We start from the raw sequence: 17,224 nt of genomic DNA on the forward strand, positions 1-17,224 counted from the left end.
ATGATGAAAGGGGAAGATTGTTTTTGTCTTTGCATAGTTACGCATACAACAAAGACAAGGTTTCTTCCCCATCTACCTATGGTGCAGGAGAGAAACACTTTTCTCAACCCTTTCATACCCTTTGATTCTGAACTATGCAACTTGCTATGTTATTATCCTTTCCAAACTGAACCATATCCCTTTTTGTTACTGGCAATAACACGCACTTGCATCTGTCTAGTGTCAGATGATCCACAGAAAAATATGTTACAGGGTATCATAGGCATTTGGTATTTACACTGATTATTAATCTATGTTACTTGAGATAAGCAAACATCCTTTAGAGGATTACTGCTCATTGGTGGAGGATATAGTCATCTATGTTGATTTTGTTTAAATCTTCCTATTGGCTCCATCAAGGAATGTGAATAGATTTAGCCATACATAATTACAGATTCAATGAATGTTACACCAGACATCATAGAAAAACTTTGTTTGCCCCTAAATCCCCAAACATCCTTTGTAGGTTAGATGAAGTTCTCACATCCTACCAATGGTCCTAGGTATCAGCGAAACGCATGTAAAGGTTGTCTTACCCTTCCCCCGATACTTTCCTTATCAATTGAATGATTGATGTCTGATTTGTGTTAAATATATACCACACCAATAATGTTATGTCTGGCTAAATGTACAATTAAGGTGTTATAGGAAAATGTCATAGTTAAGAGGACGACGGGCATGTTTGAGTGATAGTGTTGTAAACTATCAAAGGTTGGACTGTTAAAGTAAAAATAAATGATGTTTTGGCATTTTTTAGCAATTGCGTACATACAGCATGGTCTAACATTCACCATAGAGGCCATCTGGACCCAGAGGTAGTCTATAAACCAGATCAACCTCATCCATTGTAATTTTACCATCAAGTGCCATCTTTTGGTCAAGGGTAAGAGGTGGTAATACTGTACCTTATCAATAAGAAATTGACGTTCAGCTTCAGAGTCTACATGTGAGGAAGCAAATACATTTTCTAAATAAGTTGGAAATTGCATTGCAATCTCAGAGGATTTACTTATGACAGTTCTAAAAATCATATGTTTCAGCATAGTTATTGTAGGGCGCCTTCTAGGTGACCTAGAACTAGCTGCCAACTGTTTACCAGCTTGAGGGGTAGATTTATTAAGTGCCGGTCAGGGGAATATGCGTTATCCCCGTGCATTATGGCAGGGGATAGCGCTTCCCCTGATCTATGACACCCGCTGGGCGGGTATCTAACGTGCGGTGGTGCAGGGCAGGAGGCATAGCACAGGGTCGATATTTTATACTGCGCACCTGCCTCCTATGCAATGTATGAACTTTGACAGCTGCAGTTGTCCCTGCTGCTGGCTCTGAGCTACGCTGGGAATCTCGCATGAGTAATGAGATCCCGCGGATGCCCAGTCCAGCCGGCCAGGGGGAAGGAGACAGCGCGTCAATGTTAACTGATGCACTGTCAGCAGGAGGAGGCATCGCTGGAGGGGGAGTTAGCACTCCCCCACTTCGGCAGGCAAGATGGTAGTGGAAATGGTGGGGAAATCTCCAACTCCTGTCCATCGGACACATAAATAGATAAGTGAGATCTATCAAAATGGGCGCATGGTCAAAGACTACAATATCATAAATGTCAACCCTACAGACAACAGACATCAACTCTTCAGCTATCAAGATTTTATCAATACAAGAGAGAGAGAGAGAGACATGTACCATTAATAAATGTGTATGCATCCTATCGGATAGTCTTCATGGGTCTGACAGAACCAAGGAGACCCTTACAGATTGTAAAATCTGGCTTTGGCGTGATCTATCAACTGCAGAATCCTCTACCATATTAAAATCCCCACAGCTATCAAAGAGTTGTTGACTCTACTTTGAATTCTATATTCTAAGTCTTGAATAAACATATGGGTGTTGATATTAAGGGCATATAAGTCGACCAAAGTGTATGTAGTGTTATAGCGTTCAATATCTAAAATAATATATCTACCTATAGGATCAATAACTTCAGATAAAATAAATACTTGAAGGTCCTTTCGAAACAGTATAGTAACACCCAGGGCCGTTTCTAGAGGCGGACAAGCCGTGCAGCAGCCCGGGGCGCCGCACGGCTTGTCCGCCTCTGAAACAGCCAGGGCGCCCGGCAGTCTCCCCCCCAAAACCCTGTAACCGCCGCAGCCGCCGTAGCTACCATAGCCGCCGCCGCCGCGGCGCTGTCTCCCCGGCCGGCCCGACTACTACACGCTGCTGGAGAGGGGAGGGGAACGCATCGTGCGTCTCTCCGTCCCCTCGCTCAAGTCACTGGGCTGCCGCTGTCAGCCAATCAGATCTCGGGCGCGAGATATGAATGGCTGACGGCTCAGCTCAGGTACACACACTGAAGGGGAAGGAGAGAGGCAGGATGCGCTCCCCTCCCCTCGGAAGCAGCATAGAAAACGAAAAAGTGAGTTTGGCACTGTGGGGGCATATATTTGTGGCACTGTGGGGGCATATGTGTAGCACTGTGGGGGCATATATTTGTGGCACTGTGGGGGCATATGTGTAGCACTGTGGGGGCATATATTTGTGGCACTGTGGGGGCATATGTGTAGCACTGTGGGGGCATATATTTGTGTCACTGTGGGGGCATATGTGTAGCACTGTGGGGGCATATATTTGTGGCACTGTGGGGGCATATGTGTATCACTGTGGGGGCATATATTTGTGGCACTGTGGGGGCATATATTTGTGGCACTGTGGGGGCATATATTTCTGTCACTGGGGGCATATGTGTGGCACTGTGGGGGCATATATTTGTGGCACTGTGGGGGCATATATTTCTGTCACTGGTTGCATATGTGTGGCACTGTGGGGGCATATATTTCTGTCACGGGGCATATGTGTGGCACTGTGGGGGCATATATTTCTGTCACTGGGGGCATATATTTGTGGCACTGTGGGGGCATATATTTGTGGCACTGTGGGGGCATATGTGTAGCACTGTGGGGGCATATATTTGTGTCACTGTGGGGGCATATGTGTGGCACTGTGGGGGCATATGTGTGGCGCTGTGGGGGCATATCTGGCACTGTGGGGGCATATCTGGCACTGTGGGGGCATATTAGTAAACGGCATCAGTTGTGCGGCAGCGGCACATGGGGCATAATGTGTAATGGGCATTACGATGTGTGGAGTATTGTGTAATTGCCATCACAGCGTGGGGTCTAATGGGCATCTTGGTGTGCGGTGTAATGTGTAATTGTCATCACGGTGTGCGGCGTAATATGTAATCGTCATCACAGTGTACGGCGTAATGTGTAATTGGCATCACGGATAAATAGTGTATAATGATTTAAGTAGCCTGTCATTGTTTGGCCTTGATCTGTGAGGCGTACTAGGTCACTGTGTGTGGCCTTCAGCCGGCCAACCTAAGTGCGGGAGGACAATAACAATTCCTGCAGCAACCAATGTCTGGTCATGCAGGTTGCAAAAGTTTGATATAAGGTAATTGTTTTCCTGCTAGACCACGCCTCACATTAAGCCACACCCCTTTTAAAATTAAGCCACACCCCCTATTTCGGCGCGCGCCTACGGCGCGCGTAATTACTATTATCCCATGTTATGTATTGGGGGGGGGCGCATTTTTTTTTCTTCGCCCTAGGAGCTAAATTGTCTAGAAACGGCCCTGGTAACACCTCTAGCTTTTCTATGAAAAGGGGCTGTAATACAAGACCCAGGCCAAGTGGCCTTCAACGTATTTTCTTCCTCGGTCACCTAATGTGTTTCCTGAAGAAATGTTACATCTGGGTGAAAACATTTAAGAGGATGTTGTGACCCTCTTCCTTTTAACAGGTGTGTTTAAACCAGCAACATGACAGGAAACAATTTGTAGGGGACAGAAGATGCATGACTACTCACCCATAAGAAAGACATGAACGACAATAGCCTCCCAAATGTTATTATTACGAGCTACAACTGCATACATAAAATAATACACAATATTACTAATATAAAGTGAAACAATGACAGCAAACGCAGTAATATCGCTGTCAATAACAGGCATATATAATGTCTCTCAACTTGTGGGCACATTTCTATCTTGAGGTGCGCACATAGAATACTTCAATATGTTTCTAAGTTAACCAGTATGAATATCCATGTTTGTAATATACAGAGTGATATCATACACACAGAATATTTCATTGATATAGAAAATAAGAACTTTCTGGAAAGTTTTTACGCCCCTCCAGCTATGCTCGCATTATTTTGTCATACACATTACTTGCCAAGATCCGAAAACTTTTTGTTACTGATGTCTTCACCTCTTTATTCCTAAGACAATATATTATGGGGTTCATCAGTGGAGTCACCACACAGTAGAAGACAGAGACCACCTTGTCCATTGAAAACCTGATGTGGGAGCTAGGGCGAATATACATGAAAATGACTGTTCCATAATAGATGGCCACCACAGCAAGGTGGGATGCGCAGGTGTTAAATGCTTTCTTCTGTCCTTCTGTTGATGGAATCCTTATGACAGCAGAGATAATGAGTGTGTACGAGATTATGATGAGCAGAAAACAGCCCAAAATTACACTCCACGACATGACCATAAAAGCAAACTCTCCTGCTGAATTGTCCTCGCATGTGATCTTCAGGAGAGGAGCATAGTCACATAAGAAATGGTCAATTAAGTTGGGAAAGCAGAATGTCAAGGTAGAGAGCCACACGGAATGAGGGAAGGCGGCCAACAAACCTCCAAAACAAGCTCCAAGAGCCAAGCTCAAGCAGGCTTTACCAGTCATTACAGTGGCATAATAAAGAGGCCAACAGATGGCCACATAGCGGTCATACGCCATCACAGTAAGGAGACAATTTTCTGCAGCTCCAAAACCAATGAAGAAGTAAAACTGAGCCAAACAAGACTGGGAAGAAATCTCTTTGCGTCGGGTCAATAAGACATCTAGCATTTTTGGAACAGTCACAGTGGTGTAGAGGACCTCCAGCATGGAGAAGATGGCCAGAAGTAAGTACATGGGTTTGTGGAGGCAGTGGTCCACAGCCACAAGTGTAATGACAAGAAAATTTGCTCCCACAGTGAGGACGTACATGGTTGTAAACAGGCAGAATAAGACCAACTCTAGCTCCCGCCGGCCTTCAAATGCCACAAAGATAAAAGAAGAAGCAATAGTGCGACTCTCATTGTTGGCTTTTACCATTATCCCTTGAAGACAATTAGCATGTAGTTAGCGCAGCATATTTTCTACTTATAAATTCTACATTCTCCTGTGTGCAAATGACTTTCATGACTGAATATTAATATACTAGTTAACCCCTTAGTGATATGCACGGAAATTTTCTCATCTGCGCTGCCGCAGTGGGCTGTCCCGGAAAATTTCCAGCTATACCACAAATATGAAATAGGTGCACGCCAGGGGTGTCCAGGTGTGCACCACTGGTGCAGCACCTCTAGAGCCCCCCCCCCAGTCATTTCCCCAACCCTCCCATCACCTGTGCTCCAGCGATCGCACGCCGGAGCTCTTCTAACCCCACTCCCCCAGCCGCCTGTCACCATACTTTTAGTAGCAATGACGTAGGCGGCAGGCTCAGGGATTTTGGGGTGGCTCGGGGGGACTCAGGAGCGCTCAGGCACCCGAGTCCTCCCGAGCCGCTGCGAACATCCCCCAGCCTGCCGCCGACGTCACTGCTGAATGTACAGGCCGGTGGCTAAGGCTGCAGGTACAGCGGCGGCAGGGAAGCTCCAGCGTACTAACGCCGGAGCAGAGGTGAGGGAGGGGGCTTCCGACTGTGGTGGGTTTTGCTGGGCCAGGACAAACCTGCCCTGGTAGCAGGAAGTAGCATGTGTCGAACACAGGCTGTGCTTCCACCTTAGTTCCGGGCTGTGCGTTCCACCTACTTCGCTACTTGACTGCTGTCCGCCTTGGTTTCCACTGTCTGGCGTCGAGAATCAGGTAAGACAGGGGGAGCAGCCTGTGGTGTCCTGTTAATAGACAGGGGGAGCAGCCTGTGGTGTCCTGTTAATAGACAGGGGGAGCAGCCTGTGATGTCCTGTTAATAGACAGGGGGAGCAGCCAATGGGGTCCTGTTTATATACAGGGGAGCAGCCAATGGGGTCCTGTTATTATACAGGGGAAGCAGCCTGTGGGGTCCTGTTATTATACAGGGGGAGCAGACTGTGGGGTCCTGTTATTATACAGGGGGAGCAGACTGTGGGGTCCTGTTATTATTTAGAGGGAGCAGTCTGTGGTGTCCTGTTATTATACAGGGGGAGCAGCCTGTGGGGTCATGTTGTTATTATTATTATAATACAGGGGGAGCAGCCCGGCGGTGCATATATAATAATATAATAGGGAGGCGGGGGGAGGGTGTGTTGGCCTGCTACAAATGGAGGGGGGGAGGGGCACTAAGCGGGAGTGTACCGGGCACTGTGGCACCTAGCTACACCTCTGATGGTAGGGTAATATGATTACAGAGTCAGCCGGGAGTAATAATGTGACATTCCATGTTATAATAGGGTAATCGATACATAACATCATAAAGAACAACAGATAACCGAACAAAGTAGAGAAGAAATAACAAGCATCATAAAAAGGGTTTGTGTATATGAATTCAGTAGGGAGGGCATCCCTGCTCTAAGCGAGATGTGTTATACCAAGTGGAGAGCCTAACACATTGTCCAATACGGTCTTCATCAGAGTCAGCAAGTGAAAGAACATACGGTAACCAGATATCGAAACATTTCGATGCCCTTGCTTCTATGTCAACCGAACATTCAACCCAGTCCATTGGAAATAGAAAGCGTTGTCTGGGGAGCAACAAAAGGGATTTTAAAATGTGGGGTAGTTTGCATTCTTTTTTTTAATTGAGCCTTTTTTTGCTTTTATGGTAGACCTAAAGAAACCAAAAACTAAGAAATAAAACAGGTGTTTGTGAATTGCATATAGGACTATAGGACAAATACACGGCAAAGGCGACAGGTTGCACAATCAGTAACAATGAGCGCAGTAACTATCCCGACTATGTAAAAACAGAGGGCCTGATTCATGTTGGATTGGGTCCCGGCGTATTCACTACGGGGATCGATGGTGCGGCTCTGCGCACGCGTATGGCCGATTATACGCATGTGCAGGATTCCTGGGCGAATGTTTTCAGCGACCATCACAGAGGCATTTGCACAGACGGGGGAAGACAGGGGGGAGACTGGGGGCTGGTGCATGGGGACGTGCCCACAAAAATGGTGGGTGCACCCAGCAAAACGCTGGGCATCCCCATGTGAACGCAGCCGGGTCAAAGCCTGCACAGGGAGGGTGGGTAATGTCACATGATGTCAGTGCCTGCCTTGTTCTCAGACATTTCTGAGCCAACTAACAGTCAATTCAGAGAGGGGGGGGGGAATCAGTTGATTGTCAGCGTACACTTCCATTCACATGTTTCTGAGGGGATTCACGGGACAGCAGGGGGAGGGCATTATTTTTTCCGGTGGGAGGCATTGAGCTGCTCACCAAGCAGCGAATGACCTCTGCTGGGTGTGGTATGGGACTTCGACAGTCGGGATCCCGACAGTCATTATCCCGACGTCGGGATCCCGACTGGTCAGAGTCAGACAGCATGGCAAATGCAAAAAAGCCCCTTGCGGGCTCGCTGTGCTCGCCACGCTGCGGGCACGGTGGCTCGCTACGCGAGCCACCTATTCTATTCTCCCTCTATGGGGGTCGTGGACCCCCACGAGGGAAAATAGCGGGTGGCCATCGGGCACCTGGCTGTCGGCGTTTTGACAGACGGTATCCAGACGTCGGGTAAATGATTGTCGGGATCCCGACTGTCGGGAACCCGTCCGGCACCCCCTCTGCTTAGCGAGCTGTAGTGAATCAGGCTCAGTAAGGGAAAATAACCTATGCATACTGCTTATAAATACAACCACACAGGTATATGAAAGGGGGGCGTGGCCTGACCGGGAAGCCGAGCAGACATACCTCAATCCAGCTCCTGCAGACCCGAGGCTTTTAGACTTTATAAAGCCTCTTTCGAGCCCCTCCACCCGTCAGGTCGCTCTCCTTATACCCCGACCGGTGTTGCGGTGTGTGCTGCGGAGTCGGGGAGTCGTTTTCACGGCTCCCGCGGATTGCGGCCTACCGCCGATCAGAAGCCGGGGGCTTAATTTAGCAGCCGGGCCGAAATTTGAGCTCCACGCCAGCCGCGGGTGCCGCGATCGCGCCTGGTGGGGCTGAGAAGCTCCTCAAAAGAGAGGACACATCCTTGCTACATCTGGGGGCCACCCTGAACACCTGCAGACCTCCTACCCCACTGGACAGCGGCACAGAGCAAGGTGAGAGGGCATAAGAAAGCCTGGAAGCTGTGGGGCTGGCGGGCATCTTGACAGGAGTGAAACTCCTGAACTCTGCAGACACCATAGGTTTAATTACACTGCGACCACTGTGCCATATATATTAAGGCACCAGGAATTCTTCCCCACTGACTCCCTACAGAGGGTCTGCATGCTATGCAGGGGGACTGACTCACAGGCAGGCCCTTGAGATAGCTCCCCTCTCAAATTATCTGTCAGCAGACTTCTCCTTATAGGGGACTAGCCTAATAGTGCCTGCTGTCATTTCTGAGGTACAGCACTGCTCTCTACAGTAGGGCATGCAGGCATTTTGTGTCAACTTGCCCCTTTTAGTGCCCAGCGATCAATACAGTGACATGTTCTGATTAAACTATCCAGTGGGGGACCTGAGAGATTCTTATCAGCTCTGATGCTTCCCTTCTAATACTTACTAAGTCTCTGCAGTGTGACCTCACACAGCCGGCCGTCTTCACTTTTTGACCGTGCCTGAGGCACGCAATCTCTTGATCTTCGATTTATTTCTTAACCTATAATGTCGCAAAGGAGCCGCAGGGCCTCAGGCAACGCGAAACCAAATATACTTCGCGCATGGGAAAAAACAGGATCTCTCACTAAACGTTTATCTACTTCAGACCAAATGTCTGATTCAGAAGACGCCCATGAATCTGGGGCATCACTCACCCCTAAAGATATTATAGCTATCGTTGCCAAAACCATACAATCGGAGATGCGAACCGTCCTAGCTGACTTTAAATCTGAAATAGCTGAACTGGGCTGCCGCACTGATGCCCTCGAAAATAAAATGGATGAAATTTGTCACTATCAAACCATAGTTGAACAAGAAATTGCCGACATGAAAACGAAATGGAATCTTACAAGGACCACCTCGAAAACAGAAACCGAAGAAATAACATTCGCATACGCAACATACCTGAGTCGGTTTCCAATGACGCCCTCCCAGCCTACTTGGAAACCCTCTTTCTACAACTCGCTCCTGATATCCCCAAATCAGAACTTATGCTAGATCGAGCCCACCGGGCTCTGAGAGCAAAACCCCGCCTTCACAACCTCCCCGAGACGTGATAATGCGATTCCACTATTTCCGTACTAAAGAGCGTATAATGAATGCAGTGCGGGGGACCCCATCAATCACATATGCGGAATCCCAAATACAGGTGTTCCAAGATCTCTCACAATCCACACTGAAGAAAAGAAGAGATCTGGTTAATGTTACTAAGGCTCTCCGGAACCACTCCATTAAATACAAATGGGGGTTCCCATTTCAGCTGATTATCACCAAGGACGGAGCAACCCACTATGTCAAAACACCCCTCCAAGGCTTTGAACTGCTTCAAAAATTCGGCATTATTGAAACCATACCAGAGGCCTTCCGACCACCGAAAGCCTCAGCGAGTACTACCCCCACGGCCCCGGCTCCTGAATGGTCAACCTCGTAGAGAAGTCCATTCTTCGTGGCTTGACATACCTGGTTGATTCCAATGATTCCTTCGGGCAGTATTATCTTAACTTACTCACACAATATTTGTCTTAGTTACTTTTAGGCCTAGCGATAAATGATTAATTACTCTATATTCAGCACTTGAATCGATAGACCCAACCTACCTCCATTACGTTGGTAATCATAACTGTTTCTTGAAACTTGTAACTGAAGTTTTGTATTTTAGGCCTAGACAGTTAAAAATAAAAAAAAATAAAAAAATATGTAACTTAATCTCGTCTGCCCTAATAGACGCCTAATAGTTGTGAAACTGTTCATATTTTGCAATCCGAAAGTTGTTATTAATAATTAATATGTTACAGCTAGTGTGTCGTCCACGATATGCATCGAATTGAATAAGCATCTCACCTCTTTTGTTATTACACTCTCTTATCCCCCATATTAGCTCTCTACATGTTAATCTCAGCTCAGTCAATACCTGTCTCCCTCGTCCACGCCTCCTCAAATAGGGTGTGTCGTTATGACACTTCCCCTCTCAGTCTTGAGCCCTTCCTGCTCCCTAGGACCACTCAATCAATACCCACCCTTGTCTTCCTCTACTACCCTCTTTACTTCAGTTTTTCCTATTTCTTTCTCTCCTTTGGAGTCGTCAGTTACAGCCATTCCAGTCATCGTTCTCTTTCGATTTATAAACCTCCATGACTCTAAAAGTATTATCACTCAATGTCAACGGCCTTAATTCCCCCACAAAACGTGCCATGGCTATACAGTATTTTTCCAGGCGTAATCCCGATATAATCATGCTACAGGAGACTCATCTCAAACTTCCTCATCCATCCATCTCGTGTAAAAAGTATCCCAATGCATATTACTCCTCCATGTCTTCAAAAAGACGTGGGACAGCTATTCTACTCCACCGTGATCTTCCCATTACTATTGAAAAGTCAATCTCGGATAATAGAGGTAGATTTATCATCTTAACAGGCACCTATAATCAGGCTCCAATTATATTAGCCTCTGTGTATGCTCCGAATCTGCAACAAAGCTTCCTCTATTCCACTTTTTTTGCCCGTCTCGCACAATTACCACGTTGCTTCACTATAATAGGAGGAGACTTTAACGCCACTTTACAGCCCGCACTTGACAGATCAAAGACTAACTTAACACTCCCCAATCACGCTAGAATTTCAAAACGCCTTCTTACTCACCTCTCCCTCTATGTATGATTTCTGGAGTACACTCTACCCTTCAGCAAGAGGATTCACCCACTACTCCCCACCTCACGATCGACACACTCGTATCGATTACATTTTTGTTGATCGCACATCCACCCAAAATCTCTCACAAGCACAAACGACACCAGTTCCTTGGTCAGACCATCTAGCTGTGGAACTTACAATTACAAATAGACAAACATTCACCGCCCCACGCCACTGGCGCCTTAACGACTCCCTACTTCTCAAACCTGACATAATCACTGATTTAAACTTGGCCATCACTGAGTTCAACACCCTGAATAACATCCCAGACACCCCCCCATCAATAATATGGGAAGCCCATAAAGCAACCATCCGTGGTAAAATTATTAGCATTGCTGTCGCCCAACGGAAAGCTACCCTTAAACGCGTACACGAACTAGAAACCTCCTTAACATCTCTCACCCACCTATACCAACAATATCCTAAACGGCGTACTTATCTCAAAATACTCTCAGTTAAAGGTCAACTAGACCAATTGCTCACTAGTAAAGCCTCCCAGGCTCTTTTATGGGCAAAACAAAGATTTTATGAAAAATCTAACAAAGCTGACTCCCTCTTGGCTAGCCAACTACGTGCTAAACGCACTAGGAACCGCATTCACACTCTTAAATGCTTAGACGGATCCACCACCCATAACCCTAAAATAATGGCGAATTAATTTCGCTCTTTCTATGAATCCCTCTATAATCTCACCTCCACCGACCCCTCCTCTATCGCTGACTCAGAAGCTATCAGCGGCTACCTAGCCTCGTGTAATCTACCCAAACTCACCCCATCTCAAACTTCTAGCCTTAACTCACTCGCTCACCGCGCTTCAGGCTGGTGTGGATAGTCTGGGTTTCAAATGGAGGCATTTGACGGTATGTAACATGGAGCACTGGCAAATGCCTCCTTTATTGTGCATGAGACGCACTTGCGTCCGCATAACCCCCTTTGTGCAGGAGACGCACATGCTACTGAACCCCCTATCCCCATCTCCCTGAAGCAGACACAGACAGGGTTGCTGTACCCTGCCGCAATAATTACTGAGACGTAGGAGCGTCTGAGACGCACCTGCATCTCAGACAGCTGGAGCGCCTCTCCGCCGGCGCCCGCATGATCCCCTCTCCGCCGGCGCCCGCATGATCCCCTCTCCGCCGGCGTCTGCCAGTGCGGGTGTTCTGGCAGTTACCGGTGCTGTTTGAGAGGCGCTCACTAGACTTGCCATGGACGCCGTGAACAGAGCCATGGACGCCGGGGACAGAGCCATGGATGCTGGGAACAGAGCCGGGCTGCCGCAGAGTCACTAGGTATGCTAACTACGCTAGGCAGCTGTTGGGCTACGCTGACAGCGTAGCTTAGCCTACGCTGAAAACGTAGTGTAGCTGGGCGCAGTGCTATTACAAAAGTAACATATATATATATATATATATATATATATATTTATATTTCCAGCACTTTGGGGCGGCACTCACTTAAATAAAGTCGACTCAAACAAGTGTATATATACATATATGCTTAAAAAATAAAAACATTTGGAAACCTCCCTTTAAAAATCCTGCGTTTGCCAATAAATGAAAGGAGCTGTAATTCCCGGCAGTGTATACTAGCCATGTAAGGGAAAATAGACCCCTTATGGCCCCTCCTTGTGTGTAACACTATACTGCATCCAGATGGCCAGAGGAGCCTGCTGCCAACTAATTTGGTGATATAACCCGACCTGACGCTGCCAGAGGCTCTGGGTGAGATGCCCCCACCTGTGGCTCTGTACCCAGTCTGACACTACCCGAGTCATTCATTGCTGGGCATTTTATATTAGCAATGAATTCAGCACTTGTGCCCGTACACAGGAAAGAGGTGCTAGATCTCATCAACTTGGATTGGGTCAGGTGGCAGATGTGCAGCTTACAGACAGTGTATATATACGTCTGGATGTTCATTTATAACCGATGTACCCAGATCTAACGTATCTTATAGAAATGTACAATTCAATATATAAGGGACAAATAATAATCTGTGCTGATTCCTGTAATGACCTTGAAAAGGCCTAAAACACATTAATAGTCTCCCTCCCTATGCAGCCCCTGCCGGCACTGTAATAGATCTGTATGAATAGGATCAGGAACTGTGCATGTAAATATCACCTTTTGTACAATGGAATCAGGTTATTGTACCCAGGAATAAAACTATAAATTCCCAATTCCCGAGCACACACCTGCTGTGGCGTGTGCCGGTAAGCTATGAGTGACCCACGTGCATGATCCCTGGTATTCCGTCTGGAGAACGAGTTCCTACAGAGTCTGGAAAGCAGCAGATATATCAGATCCGTGTCACTCCAGAGGATCGCACATCTCCCACACAAACCAATTATCAGTACATGTGCGCTGTACGGGGAATAGGGTGGGGGAGGCATAAAATACACATTATTGATGATAATCGTAAGTAATAATCAATAAAGTAAAGTAAAGTAATAATGTATTGTGCGCAATGAGTTTGAAGAAGCTCAGGGAGACCGAGGTGTGCTCCCACCACCAGTGCTGTGCCTAAACACGTGCATAGGGGGTCGCGCGATCGAATGGACCCTCTCCCAAAGGAGAAGGGCCCTGTTTTTCCCCTAACTCCTCTCAGCCATAAGGCCGAAGAGGGGAAAAAGGGATCGGTGGGTCCTCTTCGCCGAAGCTTAGAGAGACCCTCTTTCCTCAACCCCCGGAAAGGTTAGGACAGTGGGTCCTCCGCACCCGAAGGTTTGGAGAGACCCGCTTTAGGTTTCCCTCCGCCTTGCGGGTCGGGGTCGCCCTCGAGGGGAACGAATCTCTCCCCAAAAGGATGAGAGCTTCGGTGCATTGGGGAATGGTAGGCCCATGAGGGTCAACCACACAACCCAAAAAAAGTGACACTACAGAAAACAGAAAACGTGAAAAGGGACGAACGTGAAGAAGGAAAATAAATAAATAATAAATTCTCTGATCCCAAGGTTAAGGTACTAAGCTGGGCTTTTTGAGGTCTCCCCATCAGAGGCTACGCAATAGGTCATGAGCACAAGTAGGCGGGTTACAACACTCATTACTCATTGGTCATGCCCACAACCGTGCACAAGTTTAGCCATGGACCCACAATTAATGAGACCATTGAGGATAATTGAGAGGTGGATGCTGTGTGAATATATGTATAAGCCACAGGAGGCGTCTTTTGCGATAAGACGGACATCGCTGGGTTCCATAATCTGATGATGGGTCCAAAGACAAAGTATCGGATTAGCATCAGTCAGCCATTGGCCCCCTGGTAAGCCTAAACTTAGCAGGAGGAGGAGTTTGCAGGTGCACACTAAATATATATGCTAGACCTTTTAATATCTTGCTATATTGCATTTGAGGTTATTAGCATAGTAATGGCCATTAGTATCGGCTTGTCCACCGCGTCCAGGTTACCTCAATAGGACAAGTCCCTAACACTACTCTGGGACAGGTCCAGGGCACAGGGCCCCCCAGGCCAGCCCAGCAGAACCACCCCATGGCATCACATTAGTGTGAAATTAAAGTGATAGTAAAAGCGATAGGGGAAATTATATGTGATAGGACTTACCTAGGTAAGAAGTAATAATAAATGTGAAGGGTGCTACATATATATTAAACAAACTAAAGGGGTGATTGAAAGTATACGATATGATGCCATGGAGCAGCCCAGCAACAGCAGCCCAAAGAGCCCTGCGCCCCAAACACAGTCCCACAGACTAACACTCAGCATATATGTATAGTAGGACTTACCCTCATAGTGCCAAGCTGAGGTGTGCAGTCTTGAATGTTGGGACTCCAACCTAATTAAAATCAATTTGGGACAGGTGGGTGGGGTGCAAGTTAAGGAGGAAGGCGTCTCTAGTTCCTTCCAGTGTGTATGAATACACAATATATAGTACATAGGGGGAGGGGCCCTAAACTGCACACCCTGGACATATGAGGTGCTACCTGCTGAGACTTGTAGTGCAGCAAGCAGGAGGAGGAGTTTGCAGGTGCACACTAAATATATATGCTAGACCTTTTAATATCTTGCTATATTGCATTTGAGGTTATTAGCATAGTAATGGCCATTAGTATCGGCTTGTCCACCGCGTCCAGGTTACCTCAATAGGACAAGTCCCTAACACTACTCTGGGACAGGTCCAGGGCACAGGGCCCCCCAGGCCAGCCAAGCAGAACCACCCCATGGCATCACATTAGTGTGAAATTAAAGTGATAGTAAAGGCGCAGGGCTCTTTGGGCTGCTGTTGCTGGGCTGCTCCATGGCATCATATCATATACTTTCAATCACCCCTTTAGTTTGTTTAATATATATGTAGCACCCTTCACATTTATTATTACTTTTTACCTTGGTAAGTCCTATCACATATAATTTCCCCTATCCCTTTTACTATCACTTTAATTTCACACTAATGTGATGCCATGGGGTGGTTCTGCTGGGCTGGCCTGGGGGGCCCTGTGCCCTAGACCTGTCCCAGAGTAGTGACAAGAAAATGATAGGAACTAGCGCTAGTGGAAAAGCAGCTGAGTATTATCCCCTGGAGGCCATCCAAACCTCCAAACAGTGGAAACAATATGCAAATACAAAAGGTGGGACAACCAGCGCTTGATGGAAACTTGTTCGTGAGCTGGAGATCAGAGCACAGCTGACGTTTGTTGGTGGATTAATAACCACACTTACTTAATAGTTCTGTCTCGAGTTCACGTAGCAGTTTCTTTAAGCAGGAAAATGTATTTATCCTGGACACTTACTTATTAGTTCAATCACGAGTGCACAGAAAGGTATCTTTGTTTCTTCCAAATATCAACATCAATCAATGGCAATAAGCAGATAGGGTACAACTTACTTTTTATTTCAGACTCGCATTCACGTAATGGTATCTTTAAAATCAGGATCCAGTCTCCAAGGATAGGTCACAAAGATTTATTCAAAGATATAACACGATAAAAACACACACTGAAGGGAATCCAGGACACTTGCTGCGAGATGGAAAGTTCTTTGTCTTAGGCGCTGCAGACGCATATGGGACAGAGACGCAGACGGTTCCCGTTCACCTTGTCTAACACGCTGGAGTAGAGTGAGCCAGCAAGCAGTACTGACGTCAACGCGTTTCGGATTCCTCCTTCTTCAAGACGTACTGCTGTCTATCACAGTATTTGATTTATACTGAATGGCAAAGTCACATGATCGCGTTTCCACCTATCATGGTTAAAACCTATAATTTCTAGACCCGGCTCTTTTATATTTAAGCAGCTTATTACCGCATAATAAATACATACATACATGGTATTACATATATAAAATGAGTATATAAAAATACAAAAATTACAAAAGTACAAAAATGCAAAATATGTAATAAAACATCAATAAAAAAGATTTTTTATATAAAAACATCGATGTCATAAAAACATCGATACAAACAGTCACACATATCATAATAATATATATATATATATAGAGCCGGGTATAAAAGAGGGACAAACAAACACAGAAACAAGATATTAGTATCAAATATAAAACTGAACACCCTAAAAGAATTTATCCTGTTAGATAAACCATTTATATTCGAAATCTACATTAAGACCTCTTGGGATCAGTGTTTTGAGTTCGAATATAGTTTTCATTTCAAGTTTTGCTAAATCCTGTTCTGTGTTCTTAGTCCTCCAATTTTTATTACATGTTTTAATGCCACAAAAATGTTTTAAAAATTTAACATCACATGCATGTTCTTTTTTAAAATGTAAAGATACATTATGAAGTTCGTTCCCTTTTTTGATATTGCGAATGTGTTCCCCTAATCTTTCTTTGAGCATTCTGCCCGTTCTGCCCACATATTGGGTACCACACACGCATTCCAACAAATATATGACATTCTTAGTCCCGCAAGTAATGAAGTCTTTTATAGTGTATTCATGTCCCGTGACAGAAGATTTGTATTGGGTGATCTTATTTTCTGTCTGACAAATTTTACACATAGAGCATTGGCCACATCTGTAGAAGCCTTTTGATGTTATACGTGAAGGTCTTCTATCTACTGGTAAGGCACTTCTCACCAGCATGCTCCGCAAGTTATCTGCCCGTCTATATACAAATTTTGGGCTAGGACCTAGATGTTTGTTCAACAGAGGGTCTTTAGTAAGGATATTCCAATGATTAGAA

At 46.0% G+C, this 17,224-nt stretch overlaps 1 protein-coding gene across 1 annotated transcript; it reads right to left on the minus strand.

Annotated features, from left to right (window-relative positions):
- Nucleotides 1-4,238: 4,238 nt before the first annotated feature.
- LOC146036983 (olfactory receptor 10C1-like) lies at nt 4,239-5,207 on the minus strand. Its single transcript, XM_083160808.1, has one exon. The coding sequence runs from the start codon at nt 5,205-5,207 to the stop codon at nt 4,239-4,241; it is 969 nt and encodes a 322-aa protein (XP_083016934.1).
- Nucleotides 5,208-17,224: the final 12,017 nt, after the last annotated feature.

This window comes from Crinia signifera, chromosome 9 (assembly GCF_055691185.1).
Source record: "Crinia signifera chromosome 9, ASM5569118v1, whole genome shotgun sequence".
Lineage (NCBI taxonomy): Eukaryota > Metazoa > Chordata > Amphibia > Anura > Myobatrachidae > Crinia > Crinia signifera.

Bases quoted from the DNA above. Each gene is read 5' to 3' on its own strand.
- LOC146036983 (XM_083160808.1), bottom strand. From the start codon at position 5,207: ATGGTAAAAGCCAACAATGAGAGTCGCACTATTGCTTCTTCTTTTATC.